The sequence below is a fragment of the Marmota monax genome, unplaced genomic scaffold (genome assembly GCF_021218885.2).
Source record: "Marmota monax isolate L192 unplaced genomic scaffold, Marmota_monax_Labrador192_F-V1.1 WCK01_AAM20220418_F8-fsc00011, whole genome shotgun sequence".
Classification (NCBI taxonomy): domain Eukaryota; kingdom Metazoa; phylum Chordata; class Mammalia; order Rodentia; family Sciuridae; genus Marmota; species Marmota monax.
This window is the reverse complement of record NW_026693082.1, coordinates 10068850-10087538: the sequence shown is the minus strand read 5'-3', so window position 1 is coordinate 10087538 and position 18689 is coordinate 10068850. Positions and strand designations below refer to the sequence as shown.

General features: G+C 33.9%; 1 protein-coding gene across 8 annotated transcripts in view; it reads right to left on the bottom strand.

The window, feature by feature from the left end:
* Positions 1–18689, bottom strand: part of Nbea (neurobeachin) — a 651894-nt gene that overhangs the window by 232788 nt on the left and 400417 nt on the right. For all 8 annotated transcript variants that reach the window (XM_058582531.1, XM_058582532.1, XM_058582533.1 and 5 more), the window contains one exon: positions 2945–3069. In XM_058582531.1, the coding sequence (XP_058438514.1) occupies positions 2945–3069 (125 nt within the window). The remainder of the gene's footprint in view (positions 1–2944; positions 3070–18689) is intronic.

Here is an 18689-nt window from a genome sequence, read left to right as displayed (position 1 = left end):
CAGAACATGCCTTTATGGGTTTTAAAATGTTTTCCTTATATTCTTCCATTGCTATGGTCTGTAAATTTCCTGGCAATCAATTAAATTTGCACTTGCATGATATTTTATTATTAGAAAACTCCTAAGTAACACACGCAAAATTAGAACATTAAACATCAAGGAAAAAATTACATGCCTCTAGGTTTTTATTAATCACATTCCATACCAGAGGCTGAAAGTGTATCAAATCACACCAAATCTTTTTCACATGACAACCTCATAAATTATTCAACTCATTAGTATTACTAAAAAAGCATGAAAAACTCCATCAGTATAAAGGATATTTTCCAACTGGAAAAGGTCAACCAAAAGTTTTAATAATGAAATAGAAGGGAAAGCTTTTCAAAGTATGAAATAAAATTATTGTTCTTTTCCTTAAAAATTATATCCAATTCTGATTATTATTTAAAAGAAAGCATTAACAGATTTTTTTTGAGGCTCAAATAAATTGCCTGAAAATAATGCCATGAAATTCAAATTATTGCTAATGTTCCCTCCCATCACATCAAAGTCTAACTATAATTTAATCTAAAATGTTTGGCTGAGTTTAGGGTAACAGAAAAAAAATCAAGTGACTCAAATTTTTTTTATTAAAACATGAAGCTTTCTAAATCTGTTTCACTTCTATTACACTAATATAGTTCCATATTCTTGAAATACGTACAGTACATTAATAGGTAAGACTCAATCTGTGCTTCCAATCCCAGAGATTGTTCTGATGGCCAGGTAAATATTCCCTATTTAAGTATTTTAGAGTGGCGCCCCCAACATATATAACTTATTTAAAATTGTAAATACTTTGCTGATTCTAATACTTCTAGTCATACTAAAAATAATGTCCATAAAACATTATTTTGTTCCTGAAAAAATTTTGTTGTTATCATGATTGAAATGGTAGCAACAAATGAATAAAAAAAGTTTGACCAAATTTTACAGCATAGATTGCATACATTTAGTTCTTTTTTTAACATTTATTTTTTAGTTGTAGGTGGACACAATACCTTTATTTTATTTTTATGTGGTGCTGAGGATCAAACCCAGTGCCTCATGCATGCTAGGCAAGCGCTCTTCCTCTGAGTACAACCCCAGCCCCATACATTCAGTTCTTAACTTTTGTTGTCAGAATGTAACGATAGAGAAGTTAAAATACTGCAATTGTTTGACATAAAGGAAGGAATAAGTTGAATTTCAATTTGTCCTAGATGCTCACTAGCATTTGCAAGTTTGAGCTATAAATATACCTTTGATCTATGACTACTCACCATCAAAACATTCGATCATTGGATGTTAGTATGCATACTGCCAGACTTTGGCAAACATAAATATATTTAAATATTTAACATAAGAATATTCAAATGATAGGCTGAGTTTTATGTTTTTTGAGATTGTTTTATTGCTGTTAGTTTTATATGTATGTTCTGAAAATAAAACCTTTGCTTAAAATATAGAAAATGTGTGTTAAATTAAGCTTTCCAACATTTATTTTGACTGGATGAAGTACTTTGTAATAATTGCTGACATTTACTTCCTATTTCTACTGAAAAAATACTTTGTATGTAGGGTAGAGGTCATGAAGAAGGTACAATACTGCAGTTTTCTCTTGGCACTTTATAACTTCTCCTTCTCTTTCTCTGGAGAGATTCCTCTAGGGAGTACTCCCCACTCACCTCTCTACATCCTCCATATTTTACTGCCCTTTTTTCACATTTTGCATTTATTAGGGTTAGAAATTTTTTTTTGTGTAATCCATTGAGAAAATAAACTGTATTATAAACAAAGAACTATTTATCAATCATAGAAAATTTCAAACTGGATGGTTCACTTATTGCTCCCAAATAAATGAGAATTAACACATTAAAGTAATTGTGAGAATTAAAATGGGTAATAAAAATATATGAACAATGTTCATTACTGGTATTTCTTCCATGTATATGGTTTATAAAATTATGATACGATTAATCTAACTTAAAATTGTTGAGCATTTTTAAAAAATGGGTAAATAATCTGAGCATCATGATAGTACATGCCTATAACCCCAGTGACTCTGGAGGCTGTCAGCCTCAGTAAACTAGTAACACATTGTCAAGGGGGAAAAAAGGGTAAACAGACAAAATGTTCCTAAGTAAATGGGCACAATCTATAGTACAGAATTTTTATTAAACTATAAAATATTTTTATATTTACTATTTACCATACATTTTATAAAGTACAATTTAAGGTAAAGTTCTATTATAGCTATATAGCTGATGATATTGTTAACGGCAGGCCATCTTTTTCAAACTTCATTTGTAACCTATTGGAGGATGGGGAATTAAATTGACAGATTGAAACAGGACTTTTATCTGTGTTAATCTGAAAAGAATAGCATAGGAATATTACAGAAAATTTCATGTAAAGAGGTTATTAATAATATTTGTTTTAGTTAACATAGATATATGTATATATGTATATACACATAACATACATATGTATGTATATATTTCTGTGTATACATATGTACAAACTTCTATATACATAGAAACATGTAAGTCTGCTTATAGAATTACAACATAATGTTTCTTTTCCAACATGGGTCTTAGTCACCAAAGTTTGAAAGACACTGAAGAAGAAATTGATGATTTTATTCCATTTATTTATGTAGGCTTTATGAAATGACGATGGGTAATAACCAACTATATAGAACCTTTAATCTCTTAAAAGGAAATTGAAGGGTCCTAAGTATACCTAGTGTAAGGAATAGAGGGTTAAACGTAACTAGAAAAATTCTGAAGAATAAAGCAGAATAAAACATTTCTGACTTAAAATATGGAGAATGTTAAATGCCAGTGAAAAATATAAATTCTCAAACACAAAGGGTCACCTCATATCCAGCAATATTTTTTGTTTAAGAGGCATGAAGACTAACCATATTCTATTGCAGCTTTCAGCAATGCTTCAGCATGAGTGGAGCCAAAGGCATTACGAACAAATCGTCTCCTTCTGCGAAGATCATCTTCCCAGTAATCCAAACGCCAGAAATCATGCAACTGGCTAAATATGCAAAAATAAAGAAACAGTATTAATTACTATGAATAAAAATGTATAACTGGAAATTTATTCTTCCCATAAAATTAAAGCTCTATTTCTTTGGTCTCAAAAACCAAGATGATTTTTGAGATATTTATATTTTACACTTCTTTTCTATACATGTTTCCTTTAGAAATAAAAAAAATCTTAAATTAGAAATATTCTCATATTTTAGGCATTATAACACTCAGCTCTGTTTTTAATTTTTTTTTACCATGTTCTTTCTGCTACTAAAAAACATAAATCATGGGGAGTTTAGTAACAAATGCAACATCAAATTACAAGTATTAATGACACAGTTTGCCTTCTTTTACACTGTTTTTAACAAGGCTTGTAAATCACAGGATAGAATTCAACTACAAACAGTTTGCAATTTAATGACCATGCTTTCTTAGTAGACTGAATTAAGAAGTATAAAATATTGCCCACTTGGATTTGGTGGAGCAATGATTAAAATAATGTGCTGAAATATTCATTGAAATAATTCCCTGCTGCCCACAGCAACCTGAGAAAAGTGCAATTTTATCCATTATTAATAATACTGAATTAGAGCTGCAAAAGATTTCAGTCTGTGGTAATTGTCTTGGTAAATTATTATTCTAATGCTAACAGAGTCCTTGGATGATTTTACAGCTTTTTACTAATATAAACCATTAACAACCACAGCCCCATCATTGAAAAACACTGTCATTTACATTCTATATTAAAAAACAGTGAAATATTTCAGAAACTACTGAAATACATTCATTGTATATGCAATAGAACATCTCATGATATAATTTTTGCTTTCAATTTAGTTTCAATAAACACTGAAGATAAATATCACTGCTTAAAAAGTTGTTTTTTCTGTATTAGTATGTGGAATAATATACTCAAAAAGATAATATCCTTAATTTCCTGAACAGCACTATTCATAAAAACATATAAAAAGCTTTCATAAGAGATTTGATTTCACTTTTATATTTTGATATCTTGTTGTAGAAAAACACTTTTAAGTTTGATAAGGCAGAATCTGTATGCATTTTGCACATTATTATAATTCTGGCACCATGTCTGATAATTCTATATTTAGTAACTATTCAATGAATTAATTAAATATTTTTCAGAAAAAAATCTATAGACATAGTTATTGAGAAAAATAATTTTGGGGGCTGGGGTTATGGCTCAGGGGTAGAGCGTTTGCCTCGCACGTGCAAAGAAGGCCCAGGGTTGGATCCTTAGCACCACATATAAATAAATAAATAAATAAAGTTATAGAAAAAAAGAAAAATAATTTTGAAAAACAGATTTTATGCTTATATAATTTTGCTATGTATGACTCAATTATAAAAGAATACAATAATATAAAAAAATAAAAGCATTAAAATTATAAACATTTGAAATATACTTTAATATATCTTTATTTTTCTGTACCTCAAACTTTATTCTTTTACTAAAATAATGCTTACCTGGTAAATTATCATAATAAAGTATATCTTTATGACTAATTTAATTGATTTCTAGCTGTAAAAGTATAGACTAATCCCACTTACTGAAAAAAGAGCCTGTTAAAATCTTGCTAGAAGGGTTTTCCTTAAAATTGTGTTAAAATTAAGTAACTAAATTCACCAGCAGATACCAGAGATCTTATAGTTATCTCCAGTTTCTCACCATAGCCAAATGTACCCCTATTCCTTCCAAAACAGCAACTGAATAGTTCTTGACATTATATATATATAAAAGAAACCCAAGAAAACTCTGAAAGGTGGAGAGAAGGAAGACTGGCTAAAGTTCTTAGGACACAGGGATGAGGGGGATGAGGTGCCTTTGCCTCATAAATCCTAGATGGGAAGCAAAGAGATCAACAACCCAGACAGGCCAATGGGTAGTGAGAAAAGCTGCAATAAAATTCTGCTCTCTTTAGCCAGAGGACCAAAAAACAGGAAGCCCAGCAAGACAGAAATCTTTGATACAACAGCTGCTATAGTCCAGCTAAATCTCACAGAAAAACTAGGGCCCCACCTCACCACCACAGCAAAGAATGAGGTGGGAAACTTGTGGAAGTATAATGAGGCACCCAAACACCCTCACTGAGGGGGTTCAGAGAATGCCAAGTAAGGAACTAGGACTTTCATTTCTGCTTCCTGGTAACAAGGAGCTCTACCCACCGGGGTCAGCAGAGACCATGGAGGCAGTCTGGGTTTCCATCCTCCCTCACTGGATAGTAACAAGTCATCTCTCACATCCCCCAGTAGGATAATGTCACAGGAGACATAGTGGATATTCAGACAGCAAGTGGGGGCTGGAACTCTCATCCACACCAAACAGTCAGGAGGAACCCCAACTCCTTGGGTTTCTGGAAGCCAAGTGGGAAATCTACATTTCTGCCTTCCTTGCCAATGCAAGGTATGCCCCTGTTCCCTGAAGGAGCAGAGCCAGAGGAACTCAACTAAAAGAGAAAGCTTAAATGAGATAAAAGTCTCAGAGCATCACAAAATATCTAGGTTTCATTCCAAAATTACTTACCATACCAAGAACCTGTAGGATCTCAAATAGAGTGTGAAAAGATCACTAACAGATGTTAACACTGAGATGAGATGGTGAAATTTTCTTTGTGTGTGTGTGTGTGTTGGGGTGGGTACCAGGGATTGAACCCAGGGGCGCTTAAACATTGAGCCACATCCCTAGCCCTATTTTGTATTTTATTTAGAGACAGGATCTCACTGAGTTGCTCAGTGCCTTGCTTTTGCTGAGGCTGGCTTTGGACTTGTGATCTCCTGCCTCACCTCCAGAGTCATTGGGATTATAGGAGTGTGCCACTACACCTGACGAGATGGTGAAATTTTCTGGCAAGAATTTAAAGCCATGAATAAAACAGAGCTTCAAAAAGCAACTGCGAGTATGGTTGAAATGGAAAAGGAAAAAAGAAAACCTCAACAAAGAAACATAAAATGCAAAGAAAAAACAAATGAAACTTTAGGTCTGGCAAATACAACAATCAAAATTAAAGCAGGTTCAATAAAAGAAGGAAAAAACGCTTAGCTGGAATGTAGAACAAAAGAAATTACTCATTTTGAATAAAAGAAGGAAAAAACGCTTAGCTGGAATGTAGAACAAAAGAAATTACTCATTTTGAATAACAGATAGGAAATAGACTGACCATACTGGGGATAGAGGCAAAGAGTGGGATCTGTGGAGTTGTGTTGTCTAATATCTAACATTTGTGTCAAAAGAATCCTAGAAGAGGAGAAAGCAGTTAGGGATAAATAGTACTTAAATAATGGCTACATAATTACCAAATTTGGCAAAAAAACATAAATGTACAGATTTTGGGGGGATTTTTTTATTGGTGCATATTAATTACATGTAACAATGACTTTCATTGTGTCATATTATAAATGTACAGATTTAAGAAGCCGATAAGCCCCAAAATACCAATGCCAGGACACATCACAATCTTCTGAAGATTGAGGACTAAGAAAATTCAAAAAAGAACTCATAGAAAAATGGCAACTCTTTTACAAAGAAAAAACGATCAGAATGACTACAAATTTCACATCAGAAATGATGGTGGCCAAAGGAAGTGACAAAATATTTTTTAGGTGTTGAAAGAAAAAAAAAACTGTTTCACTTGAGTCTTACAGCCTGTAAAAATACCCCACAGAATAAAGGAGAAATGAAGATATTTTCAGACAAAGAAAAACCAAGTATTTATTGCCATATTAGAGCTAGTAAACAAAAAGCTAAACACGATTCAATAAACATGAGGGAACGGATAAAAGAAGAAACACTGCAAAATCAAGAGAGAGGGAAGACAAACGAAATAATGGTAAATATAATAGGCGGCTCTTTTCCTCTTGAGTGTTCTTAATTTTATTTTACTATTGAAACAAAAAATTTAACACTGTCTGATATGATTTGAAGTGTATGGAGAGGTATTATTTCGGACAAATGGAAATGGGGAGGTAAAAAGATATGAAGGAAGGTATAGTCCCTCTACTTCACTTGGACTGGTAGAATGACAAAACCAGTAGACTGAGGAACTGCAAATATAATGTAGGATTTAGAGATACCACTTGAAAAGCTGTACAAAGAAAGATATTCAAAATAATATAGATGAATCAAAATGGAATTTTAAAAAATGACCAAATAACCCACAGAATGGATAACAGGAAAAGTAATCCATGAATCAAAAAGAATTCCAAGGGAAAACAAACAAACAACAAACAAACCAGAACTGCATGAAAATAACAACAACAACAACAAAAATCAACATTTGTCAAACAAAAATGTATTAGTACTAAGAGGAAAATTTATAGTACTATGTGCATACATTAGAAAAGAAGAAATATATTATATATTTAATCTAAAAATCCCACCTTAATAATAGAAAAAAACAGAGGACAGCAAGCAAAAGGAAGGAGATCATGAAGAAAAACACAGAAGTCCATAAAAATCAGTGAAACTGAAGACCAAAAAAAAAAAAAAAAAGAGAGCGAGAGAGAGAGAGAGAAATTTATGAAACAAAGGTCTGCTTCTTTGAAAAAATTCAGTAACACTGATATATCTAGAAAGATTGACAAAGAAAAAAGAGTAGACACAAATTATTAGTATCAGAAATTAAACAAGGGATACCACTACAGACTGTGAAGACACTAAAAAGAGGTGGTAATACTATCAAAGACTATGCTAATAAATCTGACAGCTTAGATAAAACAGACCAATTCCTCAAAAAATATAAAACTACCACAACTCATCCTATGTAAGACAGAACACACAAATTAATTTTATAATGACTAAAGATATTTCAGACATGGTTTAAAACTCCCCCGGAAAAAATATTTCTAGACCTACATGGTTTCACTGGGGAATTCTACTAAATATTCTATTAAGAATCTTCAAAGAAACTATAGCTAACTTTATACTTCAGGGTGAGATTGAGTACTCAACACTGATATTGGGAATAAGTCAAAGCTGTGTGCTCTTACCACTCATATTCATTGTAGTACTGGAATTTCCAGCTAATGCAATAGGCAAAAAATAAATAAAGGAAATAAAAGGAATACAGATAGAAAAAAGAGAAATGAAATTGGCTCTATTTGTAGATTACATGACTGCCTATGTAGAAAATCACAAAAAGTAGAAAGTAGGAATCATGGGGGTGGAGAAAGAGGAGTTACTAGGCAATGAATTGACCAAACTATGTTATATAGATTATGTTACATAGATTATGAATATATCACAATTATAATGAACCAAAAACAAACAAATTTCCTATAACTGATGATTGTGATCATCAAAGTTATAGGATACAAGATAAACATACAAATATTAATTATATTTTTATATACTAGTAGTAAACACATAGATTTAAAAAAAATAAAATATAACTTAAATCACTATTCAAGGGAGAAATATTTAGGTATAAATCTAAGAAAATATGTAAAGAACATGTGAGATGTAAACTATATAATGTGATATATGAAACCACATAAATAAAAGGGAAGGCCTATCATTTTAATGATTTGGAAGACTCAACATAGTAAAGATATCAATTCTTCCCAAGTTTATGTACATATTTAATATAATTTCTTATATATAAATAAGATTATTCTAAATTGCACAAAATAAAAGGTGAAAGCAGTAGGGATTGGTCTACTTGTTTTCAAAACTTACATGATTTAGCTATTTTGACTATGTAATACTAGCCTAGGGATAGATACAGATTAACAAAACAACAGAGAACCCTAATTAAACCCATTGTGTGTGTGTGTGTGTGTGTGTGTGTGTGTGTAAATAAAATGTCAAGGGAATACATATATATATATATATATATATATATATATATATATATATATATATATGTATTCCCTTGACATTTGATAAAGGTGAAAAACAAATTCAGTGGAGAAAAGAGATCCTTTACATTAAATGGTACCAGAGCAATTAACATCATAATCAACACCGCATACCCCGGCCAAAAAATCCCCAAATCTTAACATAAGTCTCCCACCTTAAATAAGAATCAACTCAAAATGTATCACAAACATAAATAACTGTAAAACTGAACATTTTAAGAATAAAGAGACAAAAACTTTGCAATCTAGAGCTAGTCAGAGTTTTTAGACTTCACACATTAAGCACATCTATAAAGGAAATACAGATAAAAATATAAAAATTAAAAATATTCATTCTATAAAAGAATATGCTAAAAGGATAAAAAGATGCCAGAATGGAAGAAAATGATTGCAAACCATCTATCCGACCAGAGACTAGTAGCTGAAATATATCTATAATTCCCAAAGCTCAATAATGCAAAAGCAAGCTAATTAGAATACTCTCTTTGTGATATTACACTGTAGCTTTGCAGAATGTTAAAATTGGGGGAAACCGAGTAAAGAGCAAATAGAAACTCTGCTTTATTTCTGAAACTGTATTCTGCCGATGAGAAAACTGAGATCAGGGATGGTATTAGAAGGGCAAAATGAGAAGTGATCCATTACCCTCTCTTGTTTCTTATAGGGAATCAGGATGTGTAGAAAAGCTGTCATTTAGTTTTGGCTGCCATCTTATTCCCTCCCATACTAGAGAGACAGAGGTACCTTATGGATATTAAGGGATCTATGACAGAATAAATGATTCATATCAGGGAAATTATTCTTTCCCCCAATATCACAGGTCAGTTTAAATTCTAATTTGAAAAAAAGTTGTATTTGGTCATGTCTACTTTTTAAAAAAATTGCTATTTTTTGCACTTAAGAATCTACCATGCTCTTTGTTTCAAATGTGTTTTTTGTGTTCTGTTATACTTTATTTTTTCCTTTACCTTTTTAAAGTAAAAATAAGTCCTTATGTGAGTAAAAGAAGTCATACATCCATACAACTCCTCTCCCTTTTTCTGGGTTGGAATTTTTTTTTAAGTTGGAATATTTATTCTCTGATCTTCTGATGTTTTCCTGATTGTCTCTATGGAAATTATATTAGATTATTGAGTATCAATCTCTCCTCATATTGGGGAGTTTCCCCTACTTAAACAAACATAAAACTATCTTAAAGAACTTTCTATTCCTTTTTGAATCATGCATGTTTTACTCTCTAGTTTCAATATAGTGGAACTATGTATTAATCTATACACAGAAATAGATATACTGTGATGGGAATGGTCTCTCTGAAATTGAATAGTGGGCCAGTTGGAATTTCCTGCTTTCAAATTCCCTACAATGTGGCAGTAGGTGATTTTCTAGCCTTCTTACCACTCTAGTCTTTTTTACTTCCCTTCCCAACAATGGTAGAAAGTGGGGATTTTATTTTTTATTTTTTTTTTGTTTTTTTTCGTTGAGTTTCTTTTTTTAAAAAAATTTTTTATTGTTGGTTGTTCAAAACATTACATAGTTCTTGATATATCATATTTCACACTTTGATTCAAGTGGGTTATGAACTCCCATTTTTACCCCATATACAGATTGCAGAATCACATCAGTTACACATCCATTGATTTACATATTGAAATACTAGTGTCTGTTGTATTCTGCTGCCTTTCCTATCCTCTACTATCCCCCCCCCCTCCCTTCCCCACTTCTCTCTCTACCCCCTCTACTGTCATTCTATTCTGTACCATTGGTCCACCTGCCTGTTTTGGTACCAGTACCATGCTGTTTTTGTTACTATTGCTCTGTAGTATAGTTTGAAGTCTGGTATCGCTATACCGCCTGATTCACACTTCCTGCTTAGCATTGTTTTTGCTATTCTGGGTCGTTTATTTTTCCATATGAATTTCATGATTGCTTTCTCTATTTCTACAAGAAATGCCGTTGGGATTTTGATTGGCATTGCATTAAACCTATAGAGAACCTTTGGTAATATCGCCATTTTGATGATGTTAGTTCTGCCTATCCATGAACAGGGTATATTTTTCCATCTTCTAAGATCTTCTTCTATTTCTCTCTTTAGGGTTCTGTAGTTCTCATTGTATAAGTCTTTCACCTCTTTTGTTAGGTTGATTCCCAAGTATTTTATTTTTTTGAAGATATTGTGAATGGAGTGGTTGTCCTCATTTCCATTTCAGAGGATTTGTCGCTGATATACAGGAATGCCTTTGATTTATGCGTGTTGATTTTATATCCTGCCACTTTGCTGAATTCATTTATTAGCTCTAATAGTTTCTTTGTAGACCCTTTTGGGTCTGCTAGGTATAGAATCATGTCACCTGCAAATAGTGATAATTTAAGTTCTTCTTTTCCTATTTTGATGCCTTTAATTTCTTTCGTCTGTCTAATTGCTCTGGCCAGTGTTTCGAGAACTATGTTGAACAGAAGTGGTGAGAGAGGGCATCCCTGTCTTGTTCCAGATTTTAGAGGGAATGCCTTCAATTTTTCTCCATTCAGAATGATGCTAGCCTGAGGCTTAGCATAGATTGCTTTTACAATATTGAGGTATGTTACTGTTATCCCTAGTTTTTCTAGAGTTTTGAACATAAAGGGATGCTGTACTTTGTCAAATGCTTTTTCCGCATCTATCGAGATGATCATATGGTTCTTATTTTAAGTCTATTGATGTGGTGAATAACATTTATTGATTTCCGTATATTGAACCAGCCTTGCATCCCAGGGATGAATCCTACTTGATCATGGTGCACAATTTTTTTGATATGTTTTTGTATCCGATTCGCCAGAATTTTATTGAGGATTTTTGCATCTAGGTTCATTAGAGATATTGGTCTGTAGTTTTCTTTCTTTGAGGCGTCTTTATCTGGTTTAGGTATCAGGGTGATGTTGGCCTCGTAGAATGAATTTGGAAGTTCTCCCTCTTTTTCTATTTCCTGAAGTAGCTTGAAAAGTATTGGTATTAGTTCCTCTTTAAAGGTTTTGTAAAACTCTGCTGTATACCCATCCGGTCCTGGGCTTTTCTTAGTTGGTAGTCTTTTGATGGTTTCTTCTATTTCCTCAATTGATATTGGTCTGTTTAGGTTGTCTATATCCTCCTGACTCAATCTGGACAGATCATATGACTTAAGAAATTTATCTATGCCTTCACTATCTTCTAATTTATTGGAGTATAAGGATTCAAAATAATTTTTGATTATCTTCTGTATTTCTGAAGTGTCTGTTGTGATATTGCCTTTTTCATCCCGTATGCTAGTAATTTGAGTTCTCTCTCTTCTTCTCTTCGCTAGCATGGCTAAGGGTCTGTCGATTTTGTTTATTTTTTCAAAGAACCAACTTTTAGTTTTGTCAATTTTTTCAATTGTTTCTTTTGTTTCGATTTCATTAATTTCAGCTGATTTTAATTATTTCTTGCCTTCTACTTCTTTTGCTGTTGTTTTGCTCTTCTTTTTCAAGGATTTTGAGATGAAGTATGAGATCATTTATTTGTTGGTTTTTTCTTTTTTTAAGGAATGAACTCCAAGCAATGAATTTTCCTCTTAGAACTGCTTTCAATGTGTCCCATAGATTCCGATATGTTGTGTCTGTGTTTTCATTAATCTCTAAGAATTTTTTAATTTCCTCCTTGATGTCTTCTATAACCCATTGATCATTCAGTAACCTATTGTTCATTCTCCAAGTGATGTATTCTTTTTCCTTCCTTCTTTTATCGTTGATTTTCAGTTCCATTCCATTATGATCAGATAGGATGCATGGTATTATCTCTACTCCTTTATATTGTCTAAGAGTTGCCCTGTGACATAATATATGATCTATTTTTGAGAAGGATCCATGTGCTGCTGAGAAAAAAGTGTAACTGCTTGATGTTGGGTGGTATATTCTATATATGTCAATTAAGTCTAGGTTATTAATTGTGTTATTGAGTTCTATAGTTTCCTTATTCAACTTTTGTTTGGAAGATCTGTCCAGTGGCGAGACAGGTGTGTTGAAGTCTCCCATGATTATTGTATGGTGGTCTATTAGACTCTTGAACTTGAGAAGAGTTTGTTTGATGAACATAGCTGCACCATTGTTTGGGGCATATATATTTATGATTATTATGTCTTGTTGGTGTATGTTTCCCTTAAGCAGTATGTAGTGTCCCTCTTTATCCCTTTTGATTAACTTTGGCTTGAAATCTATTTTATTTGATATGAGTATGGACACTCCTGCTTGTTTCCGAAGTCCATATGAGTGATATGATTTTTCCCAACCTTTCACCTTCAGCCTATGTATGTCTTTTCCTATCAAATGTGTCTCCTGTAGGCAGCATATTGTTGGGTCTTGTTTTGTGATCCATTCTACTAGCCTGTGTCTCTTGATTGGTGAGTTTAAGCCATTAACATTTAGGGTTATTATTGAGATATGGGTTGTTCTTCCAGCCATATTTGTTTATTTCTGTTACTAAACATGGTTTGTTTTCTCTTTGATTGTTTTTCCCCCCTTTACTGTCCTACCTCCCACTGTTGGTTTTCATTGTTATTTTCCATTTCCTCTTCCTGTAATGTTTTGCCAAGGATGTTTTGAAGAGATGGTTTTCTAGCTGCAAATTCTTTTAACTTTTGTTTATCGTGGAAGGTTTTAATTTCATCTTCCATCCTGAAGCTTAATTTTGCTGGAAACACAATTCTTGGTTGGAACCCATTTTCTTTCAGTGTTTGAAATATGTTATTCCAGGATCTTCTAGCTTTCAGAGTCTGTGTTGAAAGATCAGCTGTTATCCTGATTGGCTTACCCCTAAATGTGATCTGCTTCCTTTCTCTTGTAGCTTTTAAAATTCTCTCCTTATTCTGTATGTTGGGCATCTTCATTATAATGTGTCTAGGTGTGGGTCTCTTATGATTTTGCACATTCGGCGTCCTGTAGGCTTCTAGGATTTGGGATTCTGTCTCATTCTTCAAGTCTGGGAAGTTTTCTCGTATTATTTCATTGAATAGATTGCTCATTCCTTTGGTTTGAAACTCTGTCCCTTCCTGTATCCCAATGACTCTTAAATTTGGTCTCTTGATGTTATCCCATATTTCTTGGATGTTCTGCTCATGGTTTCTTAACAGTCTTGCTGAGCTGTCTATGTTCTTTTCAAGTTGAAATACTTTATCTTCATTGTTTGATGTTCTATCTTCTAAGTGTTCTACTCTGCTGGTAGTATTCTCAATTGAGTTTTTAAGTTGGTTTATTGCTTCCTGCATTTCTAGGATTTCTGTTTGTTTGTTTTTTATAACGGCTATCTCCCTGTATAGTTGATCTTTTGCTTCTTGGATTTGTTTATGTAATTCATTGTTGAAGTGATCTTTCATTGTCTGATTTTGCTGTCTGATGTCTTCCTTGAGACTCCAGATCATCTGAAGCATGTATATCCTGAATTCTTTATCTGACATTCCATCTGCTGCAGCTATTACCTCTTCTAACGTTGAGTTGACCTGCATTGCTTGTGGTCCTTTCTTTCCTTGTCTCTTCATACTGTTCACGTTCCTTTCTACTTGGTGAAACTGTTGTGCTATTGAATTTTCCCCCTATATATTTATATTGGTCTTGTATAGTTGCAAAGTCTCCCTCACAGGAGCGGGCAGCGGCTCTGCCCCTCCTCCAATTGGGGCAATGTGCCTACCATGCCGGCAGGCCGCTGGGCCTGCTCTGCCAGTCGGTAGCAGGTCCGCCTACCTTGCAGGCGCGGGTGGCGGCTCTGTCCCTCTGCGGGCCGCTAGGCTTGTTCTGTCGGTGGTTGCAGTTCTGCCTACTTTGCAGGCGCAGGCAGCGGCACTGCCCCTCTGCAGTCCTCTGGGGCTGTTCTGCCAGTGGGTCGCTGGTCCGCCTACCTTGCAGGCGCGGGGGGGGGGTGGCTCTACCCTTCCTCAGGCCACTGGGCCTGTTCTGTCTGTCGGTTGCAGGTCTGGCCTGTTCTGATGGTGGTCACAGTTCCGTCTACCTTGCAGGCGCGGGGGGAGGGGGTGGCTCTGCCTCTCAGCAGGCCACTGCTCCTCTTCTGCCGGTAGGTCGCAGGCCCGCCTACCTTGCAGGAGTGATTGGAAGCTCTGTCCCGCCACGGGCCACTGGGCCTTTTCTGTCGGTGGTCACAGTTCCGCCTACCTGGCAGGCGCGGGGGGTGGGGGGCGGCTCTGCCCCTCAGCAGGCCGCTGGTCCTGCTCTGTGGGTGGTCACAGTTCCCTCTACCTTGCCGGCGCAGGGGGAGGGGGCGGCTCTGCCTCTCAGCAGGCCGCTGCTCCTATTCTGCCGGTGGGTCGCAGGCCCGCCTATCTTGCAGAAGTGATTGGAAGCTCTGCCCCTCCGAGGGCCCCTGGGCCTTTTCTGTTGGTGGTCACAGTTCCGCCCCGATATTCTTCTGACTCAGCTCTTTTATATTTTTAATTGTTCTTTTTTTGGCAATAGCACACAAATCTTTTTAGAGTTGAGACACATTCCTATCCCCTACTCTTCTGTTAGAGCTACACTCTCAATGTACAGCAATCTTTACACTGAAATAATTACTCTAATCTTAATTAACCAAGCTATAAAATGATTTGTGAAACATCCAATTCTATAGAGCAACTGCGCTACTTGAAGAAAGCAGGCATTCTTTCATCCTAATAATTATTGCATGGTGAATAGGATTAAATATTTTTAGAAGTTGTACTTAAAATTTCTTCCCCATAAGACTTCAGAAACTGATTACTTCAAGAAACCCCATAGAAAGGGACTTATTTTGAGGAAAATCCTCATAATAAATTGTTCAAATTTCAATTAACTTTGTCAACCACTACAAAGTAAATGTTTTGTTAATCTCATGAAATATTTTATTTAAAGGATATCTTACCAGTTATGGAATAATTACAAGAGTGGTATTAGTTAAATTGTTAAGTTTATGATTTGCACTAGTGAAATGCCTTAAACCTCAGTTCCTTCATTTATAAAATGGAGATAAATGAACGTACTTCATTAAATTGTAATAAGGAATACAGGAAAGTGTTTAGCCCAGTGCCTAGCACATGTAAGTCAGCAACAAGAGACTATCTAACCAGATGGGTCTAGATCTGTGCTCTGCCACTTACAGGGTGAATGACACTTCTCTATTAGCTTTTCCATCTATGTGGATGGAACAGCTCTTATAAATGTTCTTTGCCTCATGCTTTCTACAGGTCCAATAAACAGTAGCTACAATTAATAAATACAAAAGTATATATAATTTATGCTAAATTATATATATATATATATATATATATATATATATATATATATATATATATATTCATTTCTAACAAACAAAACCAGTAAGTGTTCTAGAAATTCAGATATATTTTTTTAAAGACCTAATACTTCTTAATGCAACACATAATGAGATAATGGAGATACATAAGTAAATTTCTTAATTTGCTTTTCAGGGTCCACAGAATGCTCTCTTTTCAGTACCATATCCCCTACTCCATTATTTAGAAACTCTTCTCTCCTCAGAGTGTTTTCTCAAATTTTGCATTGTTCATTCCTAGTTCTGTACTATTCAGCTCACTAAAATGTTTGTGTGTGTTCAATTGGCATCTAATTGTGTATTCTTTGTTGCTATGTTTCTAATGTTTATTTTGTATGACATGCCATTCTTTCTCTAAAAGACCCCTCCTTGCCAATTTGGCATTTAATCATTATATTGTTCTTTGCTGGATCTCAACTTTTCATTTAATACCTCTTGCATTTATATCTTGATAATCTTACTAGATTACAAACATCAAAAAATCTAGATATCTATTTTTCTTAAGCAACACTGCTACCTCTCAGTATTTAGTGTATGCGAATAACAGATCAGTGAATATTTGTTAATTTGATTTTTGCTTCACAGTGTTAATATTAAACATGCTTATAAATTTGAACAAAAGTATACATGCCCTATTCTGCATATTTACTAATAAACAAAAAGTGGGGTAGAAGTATTATCTAATAAGAAACAATGAAACAAAAACACTACTTTTTTAGTAGCTTATAATTCTTTTGTAGGAGGAAAGGATTTGTGAGTAATATATTTAACCCAAATAGGAAAATACAAATTAGGAACATAGTGACCATTTAGCCCGCCTTTCTTACCATTGCTTAGACGTGGGATCATCAAATGAAAGCTGACCTATTTGTATTTGATTCTTCCTGATATTTATGAGGCTAAAGAAAAGTGGTTTCCATACCACTCCAAAATCATACAACATATTTGATTTTAAGCTAATTGATAAAAGCTAACATGTTAGTTTTACAATTAACAATCTATTTATAAAAAGCTCTCAACTTGGTTGAAGCATTCAATTTTGTATCCATTCAGAAAAAAAAACAACAGAACTCTATACACACTTTGCTTTGGTTCTTTTCCTATAAAGGTTATTGTCTAAAAATTGTAAAACCTTTCTTAGAAGTAATTTTCTCTTTGTGATTTATATTTTCCATACCAATAGTATTCTAACAGTAGAGGAACAAAAAACAAATGCACATGCAAGTTCTGAATCCATAAGCAATCTTATATTTTACCTCCTAGTTCTCTACACTATAGATAAATATATTTTTTAAATTTTTTATTTGTTCTTTGTAGTTATACATTATAGTAGAATGTATTTTGACATATAATACATACATGGAGTACAACTACGCATTTTTGTGGTTGTACATGATTTGGAGCTACACTGGTCATGTATTCATATATGAACATCGAAAAGTTACATCCAATCCATTCTACTGTCTTTCCCATTCTTATCTCCACTCTCCTCCCCAACTTACCCGTCCAATCTGGTAAACTTCCATTACTTCCCTCACCCCCACACATTGTGAGTCCGCATCCACACACAGAGAGAATACTGGACTTTTGATTTTTTAGGATTGGGTTATTTCACTTAGCATGATAACCTCCAGATCCATCCATTTACCACTTAATACCATGATTGCACTCATCTTTATGGCTGAGTAATAGTCCATTGTGTATATATAACACATTTTCTTTATCCATTCATCTGTTGAAGGGCATCTATGTTGGTTCCATAGTTTGGCTGTTGTGAAATGAGCTGCTAGAACACTGATGTGCTGAGTTGCTGTTATATGCTGATTAAGTTCTTTGTGTATAAACCAAGGAATGGGATAGCTGGTTCAAGTGGTGGTTCCATTCCAAGTTTTCTGAGGAATGTCCATACTGCTTTCCATAGTGATTGCACCAATTTGCAGTCCCACAAGCAATATATGAGTAAACCTTTTTCTATGCTTTCTCACCAACATATATTGTTATTTGTATTGTTGATAATTGCCATTCTGACTGGAATGAGACCAAATCTCAGTGTAATTTTGATTTGCATTTCTCTAATTGCTAGAGATGTTGAACATTTTTCCATATATTTGTTGATCAATTATATTTCTTCTTCTGTGAAGAGTCGGTTCAGTTCCTTCGTCAATTTATTTATTCGGTTATTTGGTGTTTTTTGGTGTTTAGTTTTTTCCTAAGTATTTTATTTATTTATATTTTTGAAGACACTGTGACTGGGATAGTTTTCCTAATTTCTCTTTCAGTTGATTCACCACTGATGTATAGAAATACAATTAATTTATGGGTGTTAATTTTATAAATATTTTAAAAACAGTATTCACAACAGAGGGTTGATTTTTAATTTCAGCACTTAATTTTGAATTCATTTTTAAAAATTATTTTAACTTGTTGATATTTATTTATTTATT